This window comes from Anabas testudineus, chromosome 3 (assembly GCF_900324465.2).
Source record: "Anabas testudineus chromosome 3, fAnaTes1.2, whole genome shotgun sequence".
NCBI lineage: Eukaryota > Metazoa > Chordata > Actinopteri > Anabantiformes > Anabantidae > Anabas > Anabas testudineus.
Window position 1 is genome coordinate 22,116,483 of NC_046612.1, and position 19,842 is coordinate 22,136,324.

General features: G+C 39.8%; 1 protein-coding gene across 5 annotated transcripts in view; it reads left to right on the plus strand.

The window, feature by feature from the left end:
- Window positions 1–19,842, plus strand: part of LOC113174816 (A-kinase anchor protein 13) — a 92,846-nt gene that overhangs the window by 39,776 nt on the left and 33,228 nt on the right. For 4 of the 5 annotated variants that reach the window (XM_026378959.1, XM_026378961.1, XM_026378962.1 and 1 more), the window contains exons 10-13: window positions 5,845–5,899; window positions 12,837–12,982; window positions 17,290–17,648; window positions 19,009–19,056. In XM_026378959.1, coding sequence (XP_026234744.1) covers window positions 5,845–5,899; window positions 12,837–12,982; window positions 17,290–17,648; window positions 19,009–19,056 — 608 coding nt within the window. The remainder of the gene's footprint in view (window positions 1–5,844; window positions 5,900–12,836; window positions 12,983–17,289; window positions 17,649–19,008; window positions 19,057–19,842) is intronic. The other variant, XM_026378964.1, reaches the window with a different exon arrangement.

Sequence of the window (19,842 nt, forward strand, 5' to 3'; positions counted from 1 at the left end):
TAAATGTAATATGTAACAGACAAACATCATTCACCATCAGTTACTGGTTTTATTTCTATTGTTGCAGGGTTTGTAACGAATAATACTCTAATATTGATATCAACCATATTAAACAGGTGTACACATATTGTGGGCAAGTAAATGAAGTGGGATCCGCACTGGTGAGTAACCACTGCTCATAACACCACTCCCACCTTTTTCTTTAACATGACAACTGGCCATATCCAGTTTATGTCAGCAAAACCTGAGAAAGGTGCTTTCTGATTTGTGGCATTGGCTATATCTTTAGTCCCTGGTGGCATCAAGTGTATCCTCTTCCAGCAGGGGGCATTGGATCTCAACAGCATCTTAAATTCTGAAGACTAAAATCACATTAAGTCAAGTAACAATGTAGTACTTTGAATGCCTCTGTGTAGTTCTGTGAATCATAGAGAGGCATTCACAGTCTCATTGAGAGAGAGTGAGAAAATGCAGAGAGGGGGAGAGAGAGAGAGAGAGAGCGAGCAAGGGTGTGAGTCTGGCAGTAAGGAGAGAAGTTGAGAGGCGACAGAGGAAAAGAAAAGGGAGGGAAGACAAGAAGTAGGGAGGGAGCTGGAGTCTGGTAGAAGGTCGTTTCTGTGGCCAGATGTGAAGCTTAGCAGACAGCTACCCCTCTACAGTGTTTCTCCTGGATTTTAACCTTTCATTCAGTAAATCTGCTCCAGATATTTGTAGGAAAATGTATGAACGACACAAACGGAGGTACAGTCTCTGTGCCAAAGGAGAAAGGGCTGTAGACGTGGTTTTGATAAAGGTAGGCTACCATAATCTTCACTTTCACACAACATTAGTTGGTGTGATGAAACTGCTGCTTCTACAGTAGTAAGAGAAGCTTAACATAGTTGTTAAGTGCTTAAAAGAGATTAAAGTAAAAATAAAAGTAAGTGGAGGTCAAAGATAACATGGAATTAAGTCGACTTAGCTGCATTTTATGAGGTGATTTATTCACCGAAAGCTCCTCAGACTGGCTGTTTTTTTTTTTTTTTTTTAATGCATGATCACACTTCTTTTTAAAAGTTGTCCAGAAAAAGTTCTTAGCAGAACATAATCATAACTGTCACAAAGTGCTTCAGCGTGCCTTGGCAAACCTGTTGTTGTCTGCCTGATGTTGTGACGGGTTTTTGCTGTGCTGCACACTGGGAGATGATTGCATGGTTGCCGATAGTGGCCCTTCAGGCACAGAGTGCTGGTTATTTTGGGGTGGAGTGTGGTTTTTTGGATGTATGCTGCATGCTGTACGTAACTCGAAGACAGATGCTCGCACTCTAAGCATCCCTGTGGAATAACTGTGTATGAAACTTAATGAGGCTCAGACAGTTTGGTCAGGATCGCGGCTACTTGTCTGACAATCTGTAAAGCTAAAACACAATATAAAGTCCACTGATGTTTTAAACAACTACAAAGTTGTGACATTCCTCTTTCTCAAAGGTTCCTGTTACCATACCATAAACATCCTGTGACAAACCATTTGAACTGCGTGCTTGGAGTATTTCTAAATGTGATCTTTATAGCACCCAAATGTTGTGCTATTTAAAGTCCAAATGGCACTTTCACTGCACTACAAATAAAGAAACCATTATAAAAAAATTTTTTCCACTGTGCAATTTACTTTTGGCTCTTCGGAAGCAGTTCTTTTGATTGTTGGAACTTCAGTATTCATCACAGATTGTTTCATTCATTTTTATCATTCATTCAGTAATGACAGTGAGTGCTTCAAGCCAGATTTTCACTTTGACAGTTTATTTCACTGTTTAACTAGCATGTCAGATAGTTGGATCAGGCATTTAACAGTTTAACAGATGACTCGGAAAACATTTATCAACATTAACCAATACAATCTGGTAGGAATGTTTAATCTGACTGCAAGACTCTTTTTATTATTTCTCTCCTCATTTTCTTTGTGTTGGTGCTCAGCCCCATGTTTATCAAATTGCACACCTCTCCTTTTATAGCACCTCAGAACTGAATATTTCCTGTTACATGACAAGCCTCAAATATAATCTCAACTAATAAGTATTTAAGATTTGACGTCATGTGTCGTGTCATTTTGTTAGTCATGCTGTCTGCTGAATGTGACATCTAGACATGGAGTAGAGTTAACTGGGAGGTACTTGCAGGGGAAAATATCTATGAAGTGGATTGCTCTGGTATATGTAACACCTCTCTCTAGTCTTTTGTCACTTTCTAAACTTGTTCCTGATGTCAGCTCCTCTTTTCACCAGAGGGGTAAAATAGCAAGTGTGTATGTGTCTTTGTGTGTGAAAGGTAAAGAGAGAAAGATGCTAGAGCTCCAGTATAATGGTGTGGGGGAAAAAGCAGCGTTGGGCTAACAGTTTCCTATGGCCTGAGATGGAAACAGGCTTTGGGCCAAATGACTTCACTCCGACCAATGTTTCACATCCCAGCATCTCCTCTGGCCTTGAGTCACAAAACACATCATCACTCCACTTAGTACAGTACAGTAAATCTGCATAAGCCTTTATACTAACTAACATAGTGCTACTTTACTTACTTTACAAAGGCATGCAGTTTGGCAGCTAGATGGCAAACGGGGAGAAAAATAACACACCTTGTCCTTTTTAGGTATTTATGGAATATGTGTGCCCTTGATAGTCATAGTGCTGCAACCTTTGACTCTTGACCCCTTTGCTTGTAATGTTAGTGATCCATCAAAACGTTATTCTGCTGTTGATCTCCAAAGAAATGATTGGGGTTACAATAACCCATATGCTTTGGTGCTTAAAAGGGGACAGTCCTTCAGTTAGGACCCAGATTAAATTCTCTACCATACTGAAATGTTGTTTAGAAAAGCCTCCTGTTTCTATTCTGTAGTTGCCAGTGACCCCGACCCCTCATTGAAGGAATGTTAGAGGAAAGGATTTCAGTAGAGACAAGACTTTAGAATTGATCGCAAAATCTCAAGAAAAATAAAATAAAAATAAATCAACACAAATCCTGTGGACCAGTTGGCTTATTGTCTGACAGGTAATGTGTTTGGTTACATTCTGTTTGCAAAGTCAAATCCAGGGCACTTCCAAGGGGCAACAGATAATAGCTTTCCCCTCAGGTTTGCTGCCAGGCATTCTCTGGGTTCAAACAGTGTATGCATACCTGGCTGGAAACAGTTATTCAGTAAGCCATGGCATCCTCGAATGCTGCAGAACCTCCATGGCTGCATGCCCGAAACAGGACAGCGGTCCAAATCCTGCCTGCCCCAACATGCACACGTACACACACACACACACACACACACACCAAAATGCCTTTTTATTTTTAAACCAGATGTGTTTTTACTGGGTACAGTTTAGATTCCCTCGACACTACAAATATGCACTGGGCTGTTCTGAATCCAGGATACAAGTTTTCAGAGGGGGGATCAGTTCCAGTTGTAGGCCTGCTAACTGGCTGGAACACTAGTTTGATGAATGTGTGGAATGATGGGTTGACACCTTGTGCTTCTAGGTTTTTATTGGGAAAAACTAATTTATGACCTCACCTTTAGTAATTTAACTACCTCACTTTTTTCAGTGTTTTTTTCAGAATAGATTTGACATTTGTGCACAGACATCTGGCTTTTTATTTACTTTTTTGTTTCTGAATATGTTTGTGACCACTAACATAGTAGTGGTAGCAAAGTAGTTGACCTCAGTTGATGCTCTTCAAAATGAAAGAGTAGCAAACATAGCTCGACATAAGTGGAAAGAAGCTTGATGTGTCTTTTTTTTTTTTTGTATCGAAGGTGTTTCTGCATCCATGGAGCAGGGCAGACACAAGTTCAAATGTCCTTAAGCAAATCACTGGCTTTTCAGCAGCTTCATAGACCAGCGTTGCACTGTAACTGAATCAGATTATATGATTTTAAAGGAAAAGTTGATGCTATAATTGAAACTGAAAAAGCTTTTATTTTGGTGAGACTAGGCTATATTTAGTCATTCTTTGGTCCTCACCATACATCATTTTTATCATTAAAATTATAAATTTTTAACTTTTTTACTTTAATTATAGTACATTTTTAGTAGATTTTTATTTATTAATACTTTTGTCAGTTTCAAGTTATTTCAGTTTGTGGGTTTTTCTTTCTTTAACAGAAAGGTGCCAATAATTTCGTCCACGTCTGTATGTCCACTTCCTCTCAGAAGTATCCACTTCATATCCCATCATGCCTAAGAGTTCAGTCCATTGTATAATCATTGCCAAAACACGCTGAGGCAATTCTGTTGGCTCACAGTGGGTAAACAGTCTATTAAAACACTTAAGCTGATGTTTCCTTTACTTTGGCTTTAATCTGTGTTTTATTCAGGAACCTCTGTTTCAGTTTGAAGGTGTGCTGTCACTGCTCTATCTAAGGTCATCCCATGTAGCCTTTTGTAATTTGTTGCAATCATTTCACTTCTGTACAGAACCTGTACATGCATTAATGTGTCTCTGTGTGTGTTTGTGTGTGTGTATTGGCGCCCTCTGTGACCAGCTAATCTTTCCTTGTCAGCGTGTTTGTTCTCTCTCAGCGGGCACTGTTTGATATCTGAACACAACTGTGAGAGAAGAAAAAAAAAGCCTGTGTGTGCTGTCTGTGCCTGCATACATGTGTGAGGGATTTTGTTGTGTGCATGTGAAGCTTGATGAGTAGGGAAAAAAAAGGAGCGTAGTGTATGTGCACGCCTGCCTGATGGAGCCGTATGTGCATGATGCCAGTTGGTATGGAAGTACTTGTGTATTTGTGTGTGTTTGCAGGAATGCAAAAGTGCATAGTCAAACTCACCACTCCCAAGTCTAGGACAACAGAGCTCAGTGTTTCTCTTAGCATGCTTGTCAGTAGTGTGCTCCAGGACAGTGTGTTTGGTTGGTTAGGGTTAAAGAGAAGAGGAGAAGCTAGACAGGACAGGAACAAATCCTTAAAAAAGGACAGGACCATAAATATCTTAAATTTGGTATCACATACAGTATACTCCATTGCAGTAGTTACCGCTCAGTTCAGAAATGACTTGACCTTTAAAAAGTCAAGTTTCCACCCAACAAGGCTTTTGTAATAAGGGTCTGTGCTGAAGCACTTAGTCTTGGGCATCTATGCTTGTTAATAGATTATTAATCTCTTTTTAGTTTACTCGGTTTGTATGAGGGGCACATTCAAAGTCAAAGCTCATCATCTTTATCTGCATCTCATTGATGGAGTTCATTAAAACACAATGAGCTTCAATGAGAGTCTCTGTTAGATTCACATTCAGAGCTGTCAGTCAAATCTGCACAGCTTCGGGCCAAACTGTCGCTTTTGTGTTGCCTGCGAGGAGGGGGGAGTGCCTGTGGCTTTTGTAGCTAGACCCAACTCTGTCTCTCTCTCTCTCTCACTCTCTCACTCAGTCACTCACACGCAGGCGCATGCACACACAAACACACGCTCACAAACACAGCTGTTTTATAGAAGTTTAGACCGCAGAGGAAGCAGAGCCCCAGTGTTGTGTGTTTACAGCCAACCTAAGATCTCTGACAGGCACGGTGTGTGTGCCTGAGTGTATTTGTATGCGTCAGTGTGTTTGACTTGGTGTCAGTGTGACTGAGTTCTGAAGGCTGCATACAGTACAAAGTTAGATCTTTCCAAACAGTTCCTCTAGGAGATGAAGCCGGAGCGTAGCCACTAAATCCGGTGAATACTCTTAAGCCTGCCTTTATAAAAAGTGTCTTATCGTTGCCTCCCATCCTGTGTACTGAGCACCACTTCCTAACAGACATGCTGGTCTGCATCATTATTTCTTTGCGGGTGACGGTCACATGTTACTGAGGCTGATTCAGTGTCTTCCTGTTTCTTTGTAGATTCACAGAGACAGAGAGGCGTCCTTCCATCAGCCCTGCAACACTCAACACTCAGGTAAGAGTCATCGCTAGCCACTAATCCAAACCACTGATCCATTTCTGGTCAAAATGGATTATGACTTCAAATTGCTGTGCTTTATGTTTCATTTAAAATTATTTATAGATGTTTCTCTGAGCCACTCTGCAAGGTTGCTTTCCTATCGGTGACTAATGTGTTGCAGTGGGCCGTTTGTGCAGTAATGTATATGCTGAAAGATGATGTAACTGTTATACTGTTATATGAAGTGAGTTTGTTTCAAGTGATGGGAAATAGATTTTTGTGACTTTTTAAAGACTCTGAAGAAGTTTGACATAAAATAATGGCACCTATACCATTTGAGTCTCAGTATTTGGATGGTAGCCTTTTCTTTTTGTATTCAGCACTAAAAGTTTACAGCATCTGTTTTTCTGCACAAAAGAGGAAATAGAGACTATTTAGTCTGAAATACAGAGTCAACACATTGGCTAATATGAAATGTGTGTATTTTTGGAGCCTGATAGCAGCTGAACTGAATATCAATGTTTATCTACTACTTGGCCTCGTTGACTGTTTCTAGAAATTTAAAATCATCTACTTCAAAGATTTTTGGACAAAAAGTATATTGTGAAATTGGGTCTTTTAGTATTAAGAAGGCCTATGTGTAGGTCATCTGTAGTTTGATTTATTTAGAAGTGATTGAACATTAGCATATGCGGACACAGGTGGAAGAAGGTGAGACATTTGTGACACAAAACTGTATCAATAAGGCCATAGTGTATAATAAGATGGAAGAGTGGAGGCAATAAAGGCTAAACAACTTATTGTAACCATCAGTAAATATCTAGTGTTGTCTGCAGATCTTTTAATCATCATTGTCAATATAAAGCTACTTTTTCATGAGCTGGACTGGAATGTGTGTATTGCTCATACTTGCACAACACGACACAAGGAAGTGGATGGATGCCACAGGCATGGAATTATTTCTGCCAACTGCACAACTGTGAGCAGTTGGTGGCGTTTTACTTGACCCGCCAGAGGTTTTGGAAGTGACCCAGTATATATAACAGATCTAATTAATGGTGCTGATGTTTTAGAGAAACAGCAGGGTGGACAGTGGTGGTAGAAGATGTGACGTCGTGATGGTAACACAGCAGCAATGGTCTCACTAGTTTAACTAACAGTAGGTTACACATGGTTACAGTAAACATGTCTAGACATTGTCTACGTTTGTGTGTATTATTTACAGTACAAGCATTATCTCTTCACCCCAGTGTAGGGTTTTTTGTTTTTTTTTTGATAGTTTTTCTCTGTTTTTGTTTTTAATTCTGCCTTTTAGGTTAACAAAACTAATTATGTAAAGGTAGCAGGTCTCTGGGGCTGTAAATCTGTGCTTTGAGCTAAAGGTTAATGTAAGCACGGCAATATGTTTACAGTGGAAATGTTAACATGCTGATGTTTCAAATACCGCCAAGACCTGTGTAATAGTTTAAGTTTTGTTTTGTAGTTGTAGCTGCATATTACACAAATGAAGTTTGATGTCATGGTGTTGTTAGCTGAGTGTTGGCAGATAACTAACATTAAGACCATGAATATCTGTAAATTTCACAACAGTCCACAGTCCCTGTGTTGACACATTTCACTTACCAAAATAATACAACCAGTAATAAGTCAATCAACATTAGCAAACCCTAGTGTCATGGTCTAGTGTGGCGAAAAACAACATGAACTCATTTGTCATTAACACAGTTGAGTTTTTACAGCTGCAAAATATACCTGTACTTTAGTCGGCATATGGAGAGTGTATAGGAAATCTTAATCTGAAAAAATGTAGATGTTGACACATTTATTTCTATGTCTGGGCAGTAGCCAAACCAAGATAACAAAGAAAGGTTTGTTGACCTCCATAAGATGAGTCTGTCTGCAGAGACCAGTCTCAATAAAAACGACCAACAGATCGATCAGGCTGAGAACAAACTGCCTTTTATCTGTGCTGGAAAAAGGATGAAGCATCAGTCTGTCAGATGGAGAGGGAAAGAAAAATAGATATCCAGATGGAATGGAAATGGAAGCATTTCAGGGAAAGAAAGGAAAGAGGAAGATAATGTAAAAAAAACAGGAGTGTCAGACAGAAGTAAAATGGCAGGGTGGGTGAGGGTGGGTAAGGGTGGGATTTCCTCTGCAGAAGTTGGGACAAGTTGACATCACTTCCGTAGGTGGAAATATCTTTCTCGCACTAAAAATTATCCCACCTCTTCAACCTTTGTCTCACTGGTGAGCTATTTATTGAGGTAAGCAATAGAGGGTATACCACAGCAGCCACAGCATTAAACTCTAATTTACCATTCACTCACACCAATGGTATAGAAGAATCTACAATGAACAAATTATTTTTAAAGTTGGTATTTCTGAAGATAACATCTGATTTACCAATTGTTGAATGTCTGGATTGTAGCATAATTGTGCTCTGCCTGTTTCTTATGTGGTACACATACAGTACAACCATGAGTTTACATTATCAAGTGCCATGTTGACATTCTTTGTCATGTAAGCAGTAAAGCACTGCGGATAACAGTTTTAGTTTGCTGGTCAGTCACCTGTTTGGGTGTTTGATGACTTTTCATCTAGTGTGATGAACTTCTCAAAGTGATCTTGCATGTGCATCTCAACATCCTTGACTTCAGTGCCAGCATTAGGTTACTATTTATTTATTTTTCACTAATTTTGAGTAAAATGACTTGGGAATTGCTCGAGGGGGAAATGAAATTTCTTGCCTTGGTATCTTGCTAAACAGAGATGGTAATCAAGGTGAACATGAAACCTCCCTTGCATCAGCATATTTGCATTTTCATTGTGGGCATGCTAAAATCCTGATATTAAGTTTCAAAGAACTACTAGCTTGTCTGTTGACACTTAGTCATGTTATCATGTTAGGGTTAGTGTATCAGTGAATGGGGGAATGATTTCCAACACAGCTCAGAACTCAGATTAAGCCCTACAACTATACTTGTGTTTAGTAAACCAGACCATGAAGTAGAGAGTTTGAAATAACCTTCTTTTGTTAGCTCAGTGTAAATAGGTTGACACACGAAAATTGACCTTCCAGGTCAAGGTCACAGGTGACACATGGGTGATACTCTGCTCTGCTTAAGGTCATTTTAGGTGTTTTCTGCATTTTGGTCTCAAATCCAAATCCAAATGTCTACATTATCAAAAAATACGTTGAACAATCATGGAACTGTAGTTAGACTCAAGGAACTGCCCTTGAGTCCCTTGAGGTTGGACTCAAGGGACTCAAGGGCATTTGATTTACATGTTTGTACAAAACTTCAATTTGGTGGCTAAACGTACAGAACAGAATATGGATTCAGGTTAACGATGACCTGGAGCAACTCATTATGACTGGTTAATGTGTTGTTGGAAGACCTTTGGTAGCTTGCCTCTGTGCCTGTAGTTTGCTTGTGCTTCTGCTGCTTTACAGCGCCATTTCTTATGTTGAATGATATTACATTAGGTGAAGTCCTGTCTTGTTTTGCTCAACTCAATATAGGAACCCATATTTATATAGGAGGAGACGTTCTGGGCGTGGCTGAGGTTAAAAAAAAAATGCAGTGAGAAAACAAACATATTGGATGGAAATAGTGGTTTTACACAAATCTGAATGAAGTCTTACATTACAGTTTGGTGAACTGTAGTCTATATGTGCAAAGTAGAAAGCCATGACATTTAAGTAAAAAAAAAAAAATCATGCTTTGTTTAACAAGACTCTTGGCTCTATTGTGAGGACTTTTTCTTTAAGGCGTTAAAAAAATGTCAACATTTTTCATACTTGCACTCTTGAATATGTGTTGCTCAGACTAGCACATTGAACAGCAGATGGGATGGCTGATTATGATCTGATTCAGTTCACCTGCTGTCGGGCCGCCCAGCACTTTGAAGGCTTCAACAGAAACAGAGGTTGCAACACACCTTGTGTTGTCCAGACTTCAAAGTGTATCCAGTGTGGTCAGCCTACAGTGATTTCTATGCTTTGTAGAATGACTGAGAGGCTGCTGTCATACAAAAATCTCTTCATCTACCAAAAGTCAGCCTAGTTACACAAAATACCGTACGTACATTTAACATGCTCGGTTCTTAGAAAACACTGGGCAAGTAAAAGGTATCACTGAAGGCAAAAAGCTTTTGTCTGTAAGTGCTGATATTATCTGCACTTAGTGGAAACACTTAAGGTAGTCTCAGTGGTGATGTATCTCGTATGAAAATGTGCAGAGAGCACTGTTTTGAGACAGAGAGACCCGGTGGATACTTTGTCCTGTCCATTATTTCTTACTACATTTATTGCCTCAGACTGGATGATCTGTTTGGATCAAACCTGCTTTGCAATTTTTTCTTCTTCAACACTCTTCTAACAACAGACATCTTTAGTTCTGCTTAATTGAAAATGCTCGTCCTTCTAAATTAAAGTCAAATTAATGGGAATAATGTTAGTTATCATAATGTCTGTAGGTTTGTGAGCTGATTCACATTAAACCAACAACCTCAACCGCCAACTGACTCCTCAGAGGACTTTACACCTGTTCTCTGTGCTGTGTGTGTGTGTGTGTGTTTGTGTCTGTGAAAAAATCAAGAGGAAGACAGCTGTCAAAGCTCACAGTCCCCTGCTAGTTTTGGTGAACAGGTGTGAGGAGGTGGAGTCTGATGGAAAAACTCCCAGAATCCACTTCTCTCACCACCACTTACCAGTCCCCTAGCACACAGACAAACACTCACATACAGTTCACATTTATATTTTATCTATAGAGGAACAAAGAACAAATGAAGAACAATAGGTGAAATGCTTTTGCATAAACTTCCACAACCACCTTGGTCACATTCAAACTCCATGGCAGCACTTACGGTCAAAGGTCAGTGTGGTTTTCATCTATGGCGCACGTCTACCATAATGTAATGAAAGCCTGCTTATTCTATGAGGTGGTATCTCCCTGTGTAAAGCCCCATGTGTATCACTTCTGTCCAGGGATTTGTTCAGGGATGGACAGGTAGAAATGCAGCAATAAAATGTGTGTCTTTCTGCTGCTGAAATTTTCATACACACTTCCTCAGAGAAGAAAACAGAACTTGTGCCTGTTACGTTGTGTCCTCCTCTGCCTCCTGCTGAAATCCCACAGCTCTACAGTGTTCGATGCAGTTATAGAGACATTAATTTCCTTGAGAAGAGTTAAACCACTGAAACTCTGATTTAAAAAAAAACAAAAAAAAAAACAAAAAAAAAAACAAATCTGAATTACTCAGTTTCTTAGCACTTTAAACCCTGTCATTAGAAATTATTGATGTTTTATAGCATCAGTTCTCAAAGTCGTGCAACACTGTGCAATTTAGTTTTCATTCTCATGAATTATTGAAATGACTGATAAGCTCATCCTTCCAAGTTAAGATGGTGTTAATTAGTGTTAGTGTTAATTGGGAGTTGGGGGGGTCATTGCTGTGTTGCTCAGATTCCTTCTGCCTTCTTGAGCTTAGCACACTTTTGTGATTTTGATTGTGTGTCTGTTTATTTGTTGAATACACTTGTATTGTAATGTAAAGTGGTTATTAGAGCAGCTTTTTGATATATTCCGACATGCGTTTCGTCTAGTGTTTGCAATTTCTGCTAATGTAACTCCCTCATTTATCAATAAATGGGGACACATTTAGTAATCTCTGCTATGGGTGCCATGAGTGGGAAATGAACACCTGGCCTTGGACGTTTTACTGCCTCATTCTGCCCAATTAATGCACAGTTTTTTGAAGGATGAGCACTCATATGCAGTACACATTAACACGCACAAATAGCACTTCCTCTTACTCACATGAGTTTAGGGAATGCAGAATGTTCCTTAGGGACAAGAATAACTTCCGCTTTTTGGGCATAAATAGAGCTCAGAAATGATGTAAAACAACACGCTCTGTGCATGATCTCATCCAGTTGTTCTTGGCAGCTGGCTAAAGTAAGCCTGCTGGTATACATCTGCGAGTGGGTATAATCTTCCTCTTTTAGTTGGGAGTGGGGATATTATCTGTACATGTCCTTACATGTACAAAAGATTGCAGCCACAAAACCCTGTGTAAGAATTGGTATACTGTTCAGTTCTACTCTTAGTTCGTGCGTGCGTGCGTGCGTGTGTGATTGCCTGCGTAAACTCAAAAATGGCTTATGGTGGGTTACTGCTCAATACTTTAGCTGCTATTGTTGAGATGCATTGAGAATTCAGGTGAAGGGTTGACTGTAAGTGCAATCTTTATAGTTGCTACTGTGTCTTGAAAATATTAAATGTGTTACATTACTGACTATGCAACAGGTGGGGAATTTGTGGTTTTATTCAAGCATTGAATAAGTATAACTCATTTGTGTGCTTAAAGCTGTAAGCATGATATCTTTAATTGCTACTGAAATGTTGTTCTGTATTTGAAGCTAATACATGATAATTCACATGTATTTTTAGTGTCATCTTGGCTTCAGGGTGACTAATGGTGTGTGTGATACTTTGTCATAAAAAACGTTTTGCTGCAGGATTTTGAGTTGTCATTTTCTCTGAGATCTTAACTTCAGTTCTACTCTCAGACCTTTTTAAAACACACAAACCATAGTTGTTTGCCTCTGCAGTTGAGCACAGGGGGCTTTAGTCAGGACAGTTGCTCATTGATCCACCAGGCTTTTCACACCTTCTCAGATTCCCAGATGTCTTTTCTCTAATGTCTAACAGACCTGCTCTTGTTTTAGAGCAGGCTGTGAAAACATATTACAGCCAAGTGCTGTCGCTGTGAAAATAATAAAATGGAATCTTGCTTTAATCACGTTGCAACAGAATGTTTTCCTAATCAAAATGTCAACATTTCTCCTGGTACCCGTTATATTTTTTATGATAGCCAGAGTTAAATTGTTTTCCAGTTGACCTGCTGCATTTTATGCTTAACACGCTATCGATGTGTCTTTCAGGATCATCACAATCTTCAGCATTTCCTAGTCTACCAAGTAGGATCAGCAGTACCACTAGTTGTCCTCCCACAACTCAGAGGGATTCTGGCAGTGACACAGAAAGCTTTCTGAGCGCAGAGCCGGGATATGACAACGTCTTCACAAAGGTCAGCCCGGGTTTTTTCTCTTTGTACCTGCATAGCTGCCACCTCTAGCACACACAAATTACTGTTGAGTGGACTGTTTACAGTATATGAGGTAAGAAAATTGGTGGTTCAAATGTCTGAAAATTAAAAAAAATAAAAACATAGCTCTCGTATGAGACGGTGTGCTATGTGAGTTGGATCCAGCTTGTTAGTAACCAAACTGCAATAAATGTTAAATAATCAACGAAAATACATTATCATTAATTTAGAAGTGAATTCAGTGTTCACCAAATCCTCTGTTGGCTCACTCTTCTCACATTGAAGAGCAAAAATAAATTTTTGCCTCTGCAACTAGTCCTATAGGAATTATATAGTATACTGTATATGAAGTTTTGTCAGTCTGTGCTTGGCTTTTTATTTATCAGCACAGAGAGTGAAATGCCAAGCATCTATTAAGAATCTTTTCAAGCCGGCAGCTCTAGACTGCTGCTGGGGAAGTGCAAGCCGTGGTCCCTGCTGTCACTCTGCTGGTGTTGAAAGTCTGTTTGAAGCCAGGCGCCCTTTGGTTAAAGTTGAAATACTTGTATCTCTCAGTTTCGGCTCGGTTGAGCATTTGAAACAAGCTCATGGTAATGTGCACCATATGTCCTTTTTTGTTGTAAACAACAATGGAAGAAGTTGACACAGACAGTATCAGCTGCCTGGGAGTACAGAGCTGAGGGTTAGGACACTGTTGTAGGACAGAGATGTGCAAAATGTAACATGAAGACCAATTTTATTTGTATAGCACCAAATCACAACAGAAGTCATCTCAAAGCACTTTACAGTGTTTAAGGTTTAAGACCTTACAAAATATAACTGTATAGAGAATCACAAAGAAAGTCCAGCAACCCTACTTAAGCAGCACAGCACCTTTAACAGCACAACCAGGCTCAGCGTGGGCAGCCATCTGCCTCGACCGGTTGGGGTGAGTGGAAAGTGGAGAGAAAAGGACAGTAGGCAACAAAAAACAACAACAACAACAAGCAGAATGAACACTGGGCAGGTCAGTAGAGCCAGTAACTGCACTCTTGAGCTATACAGCTCCAAGGCAGAGGATACCTGCAGAGGAGTACAGAGAAAGGGAGACAGAGAGGAGGAAGCACAACTACGTTAATGACATGCAACAGTGGCATTTGAATAGATGGAACAGAGGAGAAGAAGAGCTCAGTGTATCAGTAGAGGTCCCCCAGCAGACTAATCTATAGCAGCATAACTAAGAGATGGTCCAGAGTCACCTGAACCATCTCTAACTATAAGCTTTATAAAATAAGAAAGTTTTAAGTCCAGTTTTAAATGTAGAGAGGATGTCTGCCTCCTGAACCGAAACTGGAAGCTGGTTCCACAGGAGAGGAGCTTGATAGCTAAAGGCTCTGCCTCCCATTCTATATGTAAAAACTCAACCACAAATAGACCTGCAGTCTGAGAACGGAGAGTTCTGCTGGGAAAATATGAAACTATGAGGTCTTTAAGATATGATGGAGCTTGATTAGTGATTTATGTGAGGAATATTTGAAATTCTCTTTTGGATTTTACATGGAGCCATTGGCGAGAAGCTAATTTAAGAGAAATATGACCTCTTTTGCTAATTCCAGTCAGAACTCTGGCTGCAGCATTTTGGATTAAATGGAGGCTTTTAGGGAGTTTTTGGAACGTCCTATTAGTAGTGAATTACAATAGTCCAGTCTGGAAGTTACAAATGCATGGACGTTGAGACAGGATGAATTTAATGTTACCAATATTGCTCAGGTGGAAGAAGGCGGTTCTAAAGATTTATTTTATGTATGATGTAAAGGAGATATCATGGTCAAGGATAACTCAGATTCTTCACAGTATTACTTGAGGCCAATGCTATGTCACCTAAGGTAGCAATATGATTAGACATCATGTCTCTAAGGTTTTTAGGACAAACAAAATAACCTCTGTCATACCTGAATTTTATTGTCATTGCTCATTGAGTGCAATTGAGCATGACATTGCAGACATTGTGTAACTTTAAATGATAATTAGTTGGTGTGTAAGAAAATGAGCATCTTCTAAAATATCAAATAAAACAAACAAACAAATAAAAGAATCCTCCTCAGCTAAATGCTTTGAAGCAGAACTCATGACTCAAACATGCAAACATACACTGGAGTCACATACACTCTAAACACACACACGCGCGCGCACACACACACACACACACACACACACACACACACACACACACACACACACACACACACACAAAAACCCATGTGTTCTCTCATTCCCAGAGGAAGTCGTGTCTGCAGCATAAAGCAAATCTTTCATTCCCAGCTCTCCAACAGAAGCAGCTCTATGCTTGGATCTCACACTGCAGCTGGCAGCTCAATAGACCCACTTAAAGCTCACACCTACAAATTAGCTCTAGGTGGACCGTCCCAAGCCTCTGTGTGTACAGACAGGAGTGCTTTCCCACAAGAACCAGGCCAAAGACTTTTGACCACTATTCCTTGTTTCCATGACAGTGTTCGTTACTTATATTACAGAGTTGTCAGACAGGTAAAACCCACATCTCTGACCTTATGCACCACAAATTTAGCATTTGCAAAGATGCTAATTATTTGCATACAGTACTCTTAGTTTTGAATCACCAAGGCAGACATGCTAAAGTGATGTATACATCTTAAAATGACTTTATACACAGTAACAGTGAGTGTATACATTTTCTGGGGAGCAATTTGTTTTCAGTAGGTTGCCATAATTTATTAGTGTTTGTTTTAATGTCAATGTTGCTATAACGTGTTTCTGGCTCATTATCCCTAAGACTTGCCATTTGGTCCTCATTATATCCCATTTCCTGTGGGTTAAACAGCATTTTGTTGATTCATCTCACGCTTCAGTAGAATTCTGATGAATGTGCTGTGTGATAGGCTAGGTAGTTAACATCATATCACTTTTTCTGTTGCCCATCTATGTGTCATACAGTAGTGAAATTAGATTCTACTGTGAAAGTAATGTTCCTCTGTTACTGAACAGTAGCTAGAAAAAGTTATTTTTTACTCTTCTCAGGGTTAAAGGTTTCACTTCCTGTGTGGCTCTGTGAGAACAGCAGCAGGACTCTGACGCTGCCAGTTGTAGTTCACTCTACATTACAGTGCTCTTTAATTAATTTTGTGACTTTTACTTTTTCACTAAAATGACAAATCAGTCAACATTTTATTAGAGTTCGGCATAGAGTTCAGTCATTTAAGAAGTAATTAAGCTGTTAGTGTGGCATATGATAAAATATCACTTTATGTGGTGTTTCTTTTACTTGGCTGCAAGATCTACTGTGGCACGAGAAAGTATGTAAACCTTTTAAAATGTTGTGGTTTTCTGCAATAATTTGTCATAAAACATGATCTGATCTTCAGCTAAGTCAAGAGTATTAACAAATATGATGTGTCTAAAATAATAACATAAAAATATCAGATGTTTCATGTCTTTATTAAGAACAACCATAAAACCTCATAGTGCTATTGGAAAAAGTATGTGAATCCTTGGAATTCATTGGATTCCTGTAACTGTGGGTCAGTCCTGCACATCAGGAGGAATTTTAGCCCATTGTTCCTGCAGAACTGCTTTAACTCTGTCATTGTCTATGGACATGTATGGCTCTCTTTAAGTTGTTCCATAGCATCCCTATTGGGTTGAGGTCTGGGCTCTGATTTGGCCACTCTGAACGGCGGATTTTGTTTTTCTAAAGTCGTTCTGATGTGGACTTACTTTGTTGTTTTAGGTCATTGTCTTGTAGCATCACCCAACTTCTACAGAGTTTTAGCTGACATACAGACATTCTTACATTATCCTGAAGAATTGTTGATACACTTGGGAATTCATATCCCCCTCAATCACTGCAAGCCCCCCAGGCCCTGATGCAGCAAAGCAGGCCCAAATCATGTTTCCTCCACCATACTTTACAGTTGTGATGATGTTTCTATGATAATATGCAGTGACCTTTTTATGGTAAATGTAAATAGTTCAATATAGTTTCATCAGTTCACAAAACTTTTTACCAATACTGCTGTGGAGTCAATGTGCTCTTTGGCAAACTTCAGGTGTGCAGCTATGCTCTTTTTAGCAAGCAGCAACTTCCTTTGTGGTGTCCTGCCATAGACACGCTGCTTGTACAATGTTTCACCTACTGTAGACTCATGAACACAGATGTTAGCCAGTTCCAATGATGCCTTCTTTTTTGTGTTCACATTCACATTGCCACTGTAATTGGGATTGTAAATAGTACTAAACTAGAGGACACTGACTTGTGTTTTGTATGTTTGTAGAATGACGAAGCAGTGACAGGAGGAGACAGTGCTAGCGAGGTTTCCGTGTCCTGCTCCTCCACAGACGACACTGCTAGTGTTGGCCTGTCCAGCTCCAGTCCTGAGGGCAGCCAGGGACTGGGCTGTAGCTGGACCCCAGAGGAGGGCCTCCAAACTGGGTCTACTATCACCACTGGACTTGATGGTGGTGGAGGAGGAGGATCCGGAGAAGCTGAAGAAGAGGCCAAAGACAGAGTGTTAGAAGTGCCACGACGCTCCTGTATCTTACGGAACAGCATCAGGTCCCTATCGCCTCTTCGCCGCCATAGCTGGGGTCCCGGAAAGAATAACGGAGGGGACGCAGAGATGAACCAGAGGAGGTGAGGAGTGGGAAGAGATCTGGAGTACATTCTATTCTTTAGGATAAGATGTTTCTAATTACATTATGGATAGAGATGAACTGACTGAAGGAAAGAATACCTACTCGTTTGTCTTGAGCTGCTGATGTGAGTGTGGTAATCAGTAGACGTCAGTAGATGTGATGTGTGCAGATGTCAGTGCTAACAGAGCTTGTTGATGTCACTCCCTCTGTGCCATGTTGAGTGTTTCTTCCTCATGCTGTGAGCAGCTGTGTTCCAATTTGTCTGGTATTGGTAGGGAGCTGCAAAAATTGTACACAAAGAAAGAGACAGAGATGTGACTGGAACACGTGTGTATATATATACACACACACACGCTTAAAGCAACACAGTAGTGATAAGTTTACACAGTAGTACTTCACACTCACATAGACACACCAACAGCACTAACAGAGCGCATTAAGACCATGACATGTATTTAGTCTGATGTGCTAGAACAGTGGCCTGTCATGGATTGTTTGTAGAGTAGTTTCCCGGCAATAAAAGGCATGTGCCACAATGTTGGAGTGAAAACAGAAAATCAGCTGCTAGAGGCTCTTATCAGTTTCTATTTTCATGATACTCAGGTAATGGCAGAAAAAGCTATTACCATCGAGGATACATCTGTAGCGTTTCTTCTGTGATCAGAGACGCCCTCAGTGGTGATTAAGACAAAACATACAGAAAACGTTTTCTCCTGCTGCTATGTGTATGCTGCTTAAAAGGGTTGCAGTGTAGTCTCTTTTATAAATTGAGGCATGCATGATTTGACCGCCTTTTAACTTTTAACTTAGATTTTAAAGGAATAATTTGACAAAGAAATAGAGAGATGTGACAATGTGACATGAATGTATACAAACAGCAGATTTAATCAAAGGGTAAATAGTAGGTATGAAGCAAGCAGCCACTTAGGCTAGCTTCTCGTAAAGACTAATAACAGAAAGTAAAACGGTAATAGCTAGCCTCAATCCGTCCAAGGATAACAGCGTCCACCAATCAGCATCTCTTGTAATTTACTACTTGACATATTTATCTTGTTCATTAAATCCATACAAATTGTGTAAAAAATACACTTTGTGGCTTTAAAGGTATTTTTGCACAGGCCCAAATCTGTGTCTTTTAGAATCATTACTCTAAACACATTGGCATTACTGATCCAACATGGTGGCTTGTGCCGTAGACCTTTACACGCAGACTGAATATGCCACTAAATGTCCTATCTATTAAAAAGATTATGGACCCATCATTTAGTAAAATAGTTTATTAATTCATTCATTGCCTTCTTATTGACCTGCCATCCTCATCAACCACTTCCTGTCTCTGCCTCATCCATCACCACCAGTTCCATCCGTAGCTCTGGTGAGGGGAAGCCGACCTTTCACAGGAGAAGGTACTAATAAATCTCATTCATGCATTCATGTATTGTTAAAATTGACTTGTTGCCAGGTGGCGTGCAAACACAAAAACATTTTTTATCAATGCTAAACTTCGACTGCATTGCTGCAGGCTGAATAATGGAGCTCTGTTTTCACCTGTTGGAATGTGTAAGAAATAATGTGGCAAAGAGATGTTTGAGGCAAACTGGTGTTTTGTATTGCAGTGGTAATAACAAGCAGACACATGGAAAGAGGGGGGTTTAGGTCTAGAGGCTCAGAGGACTGTATTGGCAAGAGATTGAGAACAGAGGATTTCTTTGGTGCATTAAGTGCCTGCAGGGAATATTTGAAAGACATTTTGTGTAACGACATCAGAGGAGTTTTGAATTTAGTTCTGAAGGATACAGGGTGCCGTAAAAAACGGTAAAAAAAAAAAAAAAAACTGTATGGAAGATGCGCTGGTGTTGTGCAGAATTCTTCTAGATGCATGAAGAAAGGCATTACTCACTGCATGAACGCTGCACTCTGACACAGAGGAAGTCATGACGAGAGAAGAGGCTATAATGAAGAAGGATTCAATGTAATGCACCATCAAATGATGTTGATCATATGACCAAGAGTTAGTCGCACCTTGTTAGTCTTCAGTTTATGCTGATGATAGAAGCCACAAATGTAGTACAGCCGATGTATAGAATAGGTTTTTAGCATATGAGCCCAAAAAGGATGTCATTTTCCAGATTTTAGACTGAAAAGCGCTGCGTGAAAAAGTTGGAGGATGCTACTGAAACAGAAGAATTAAA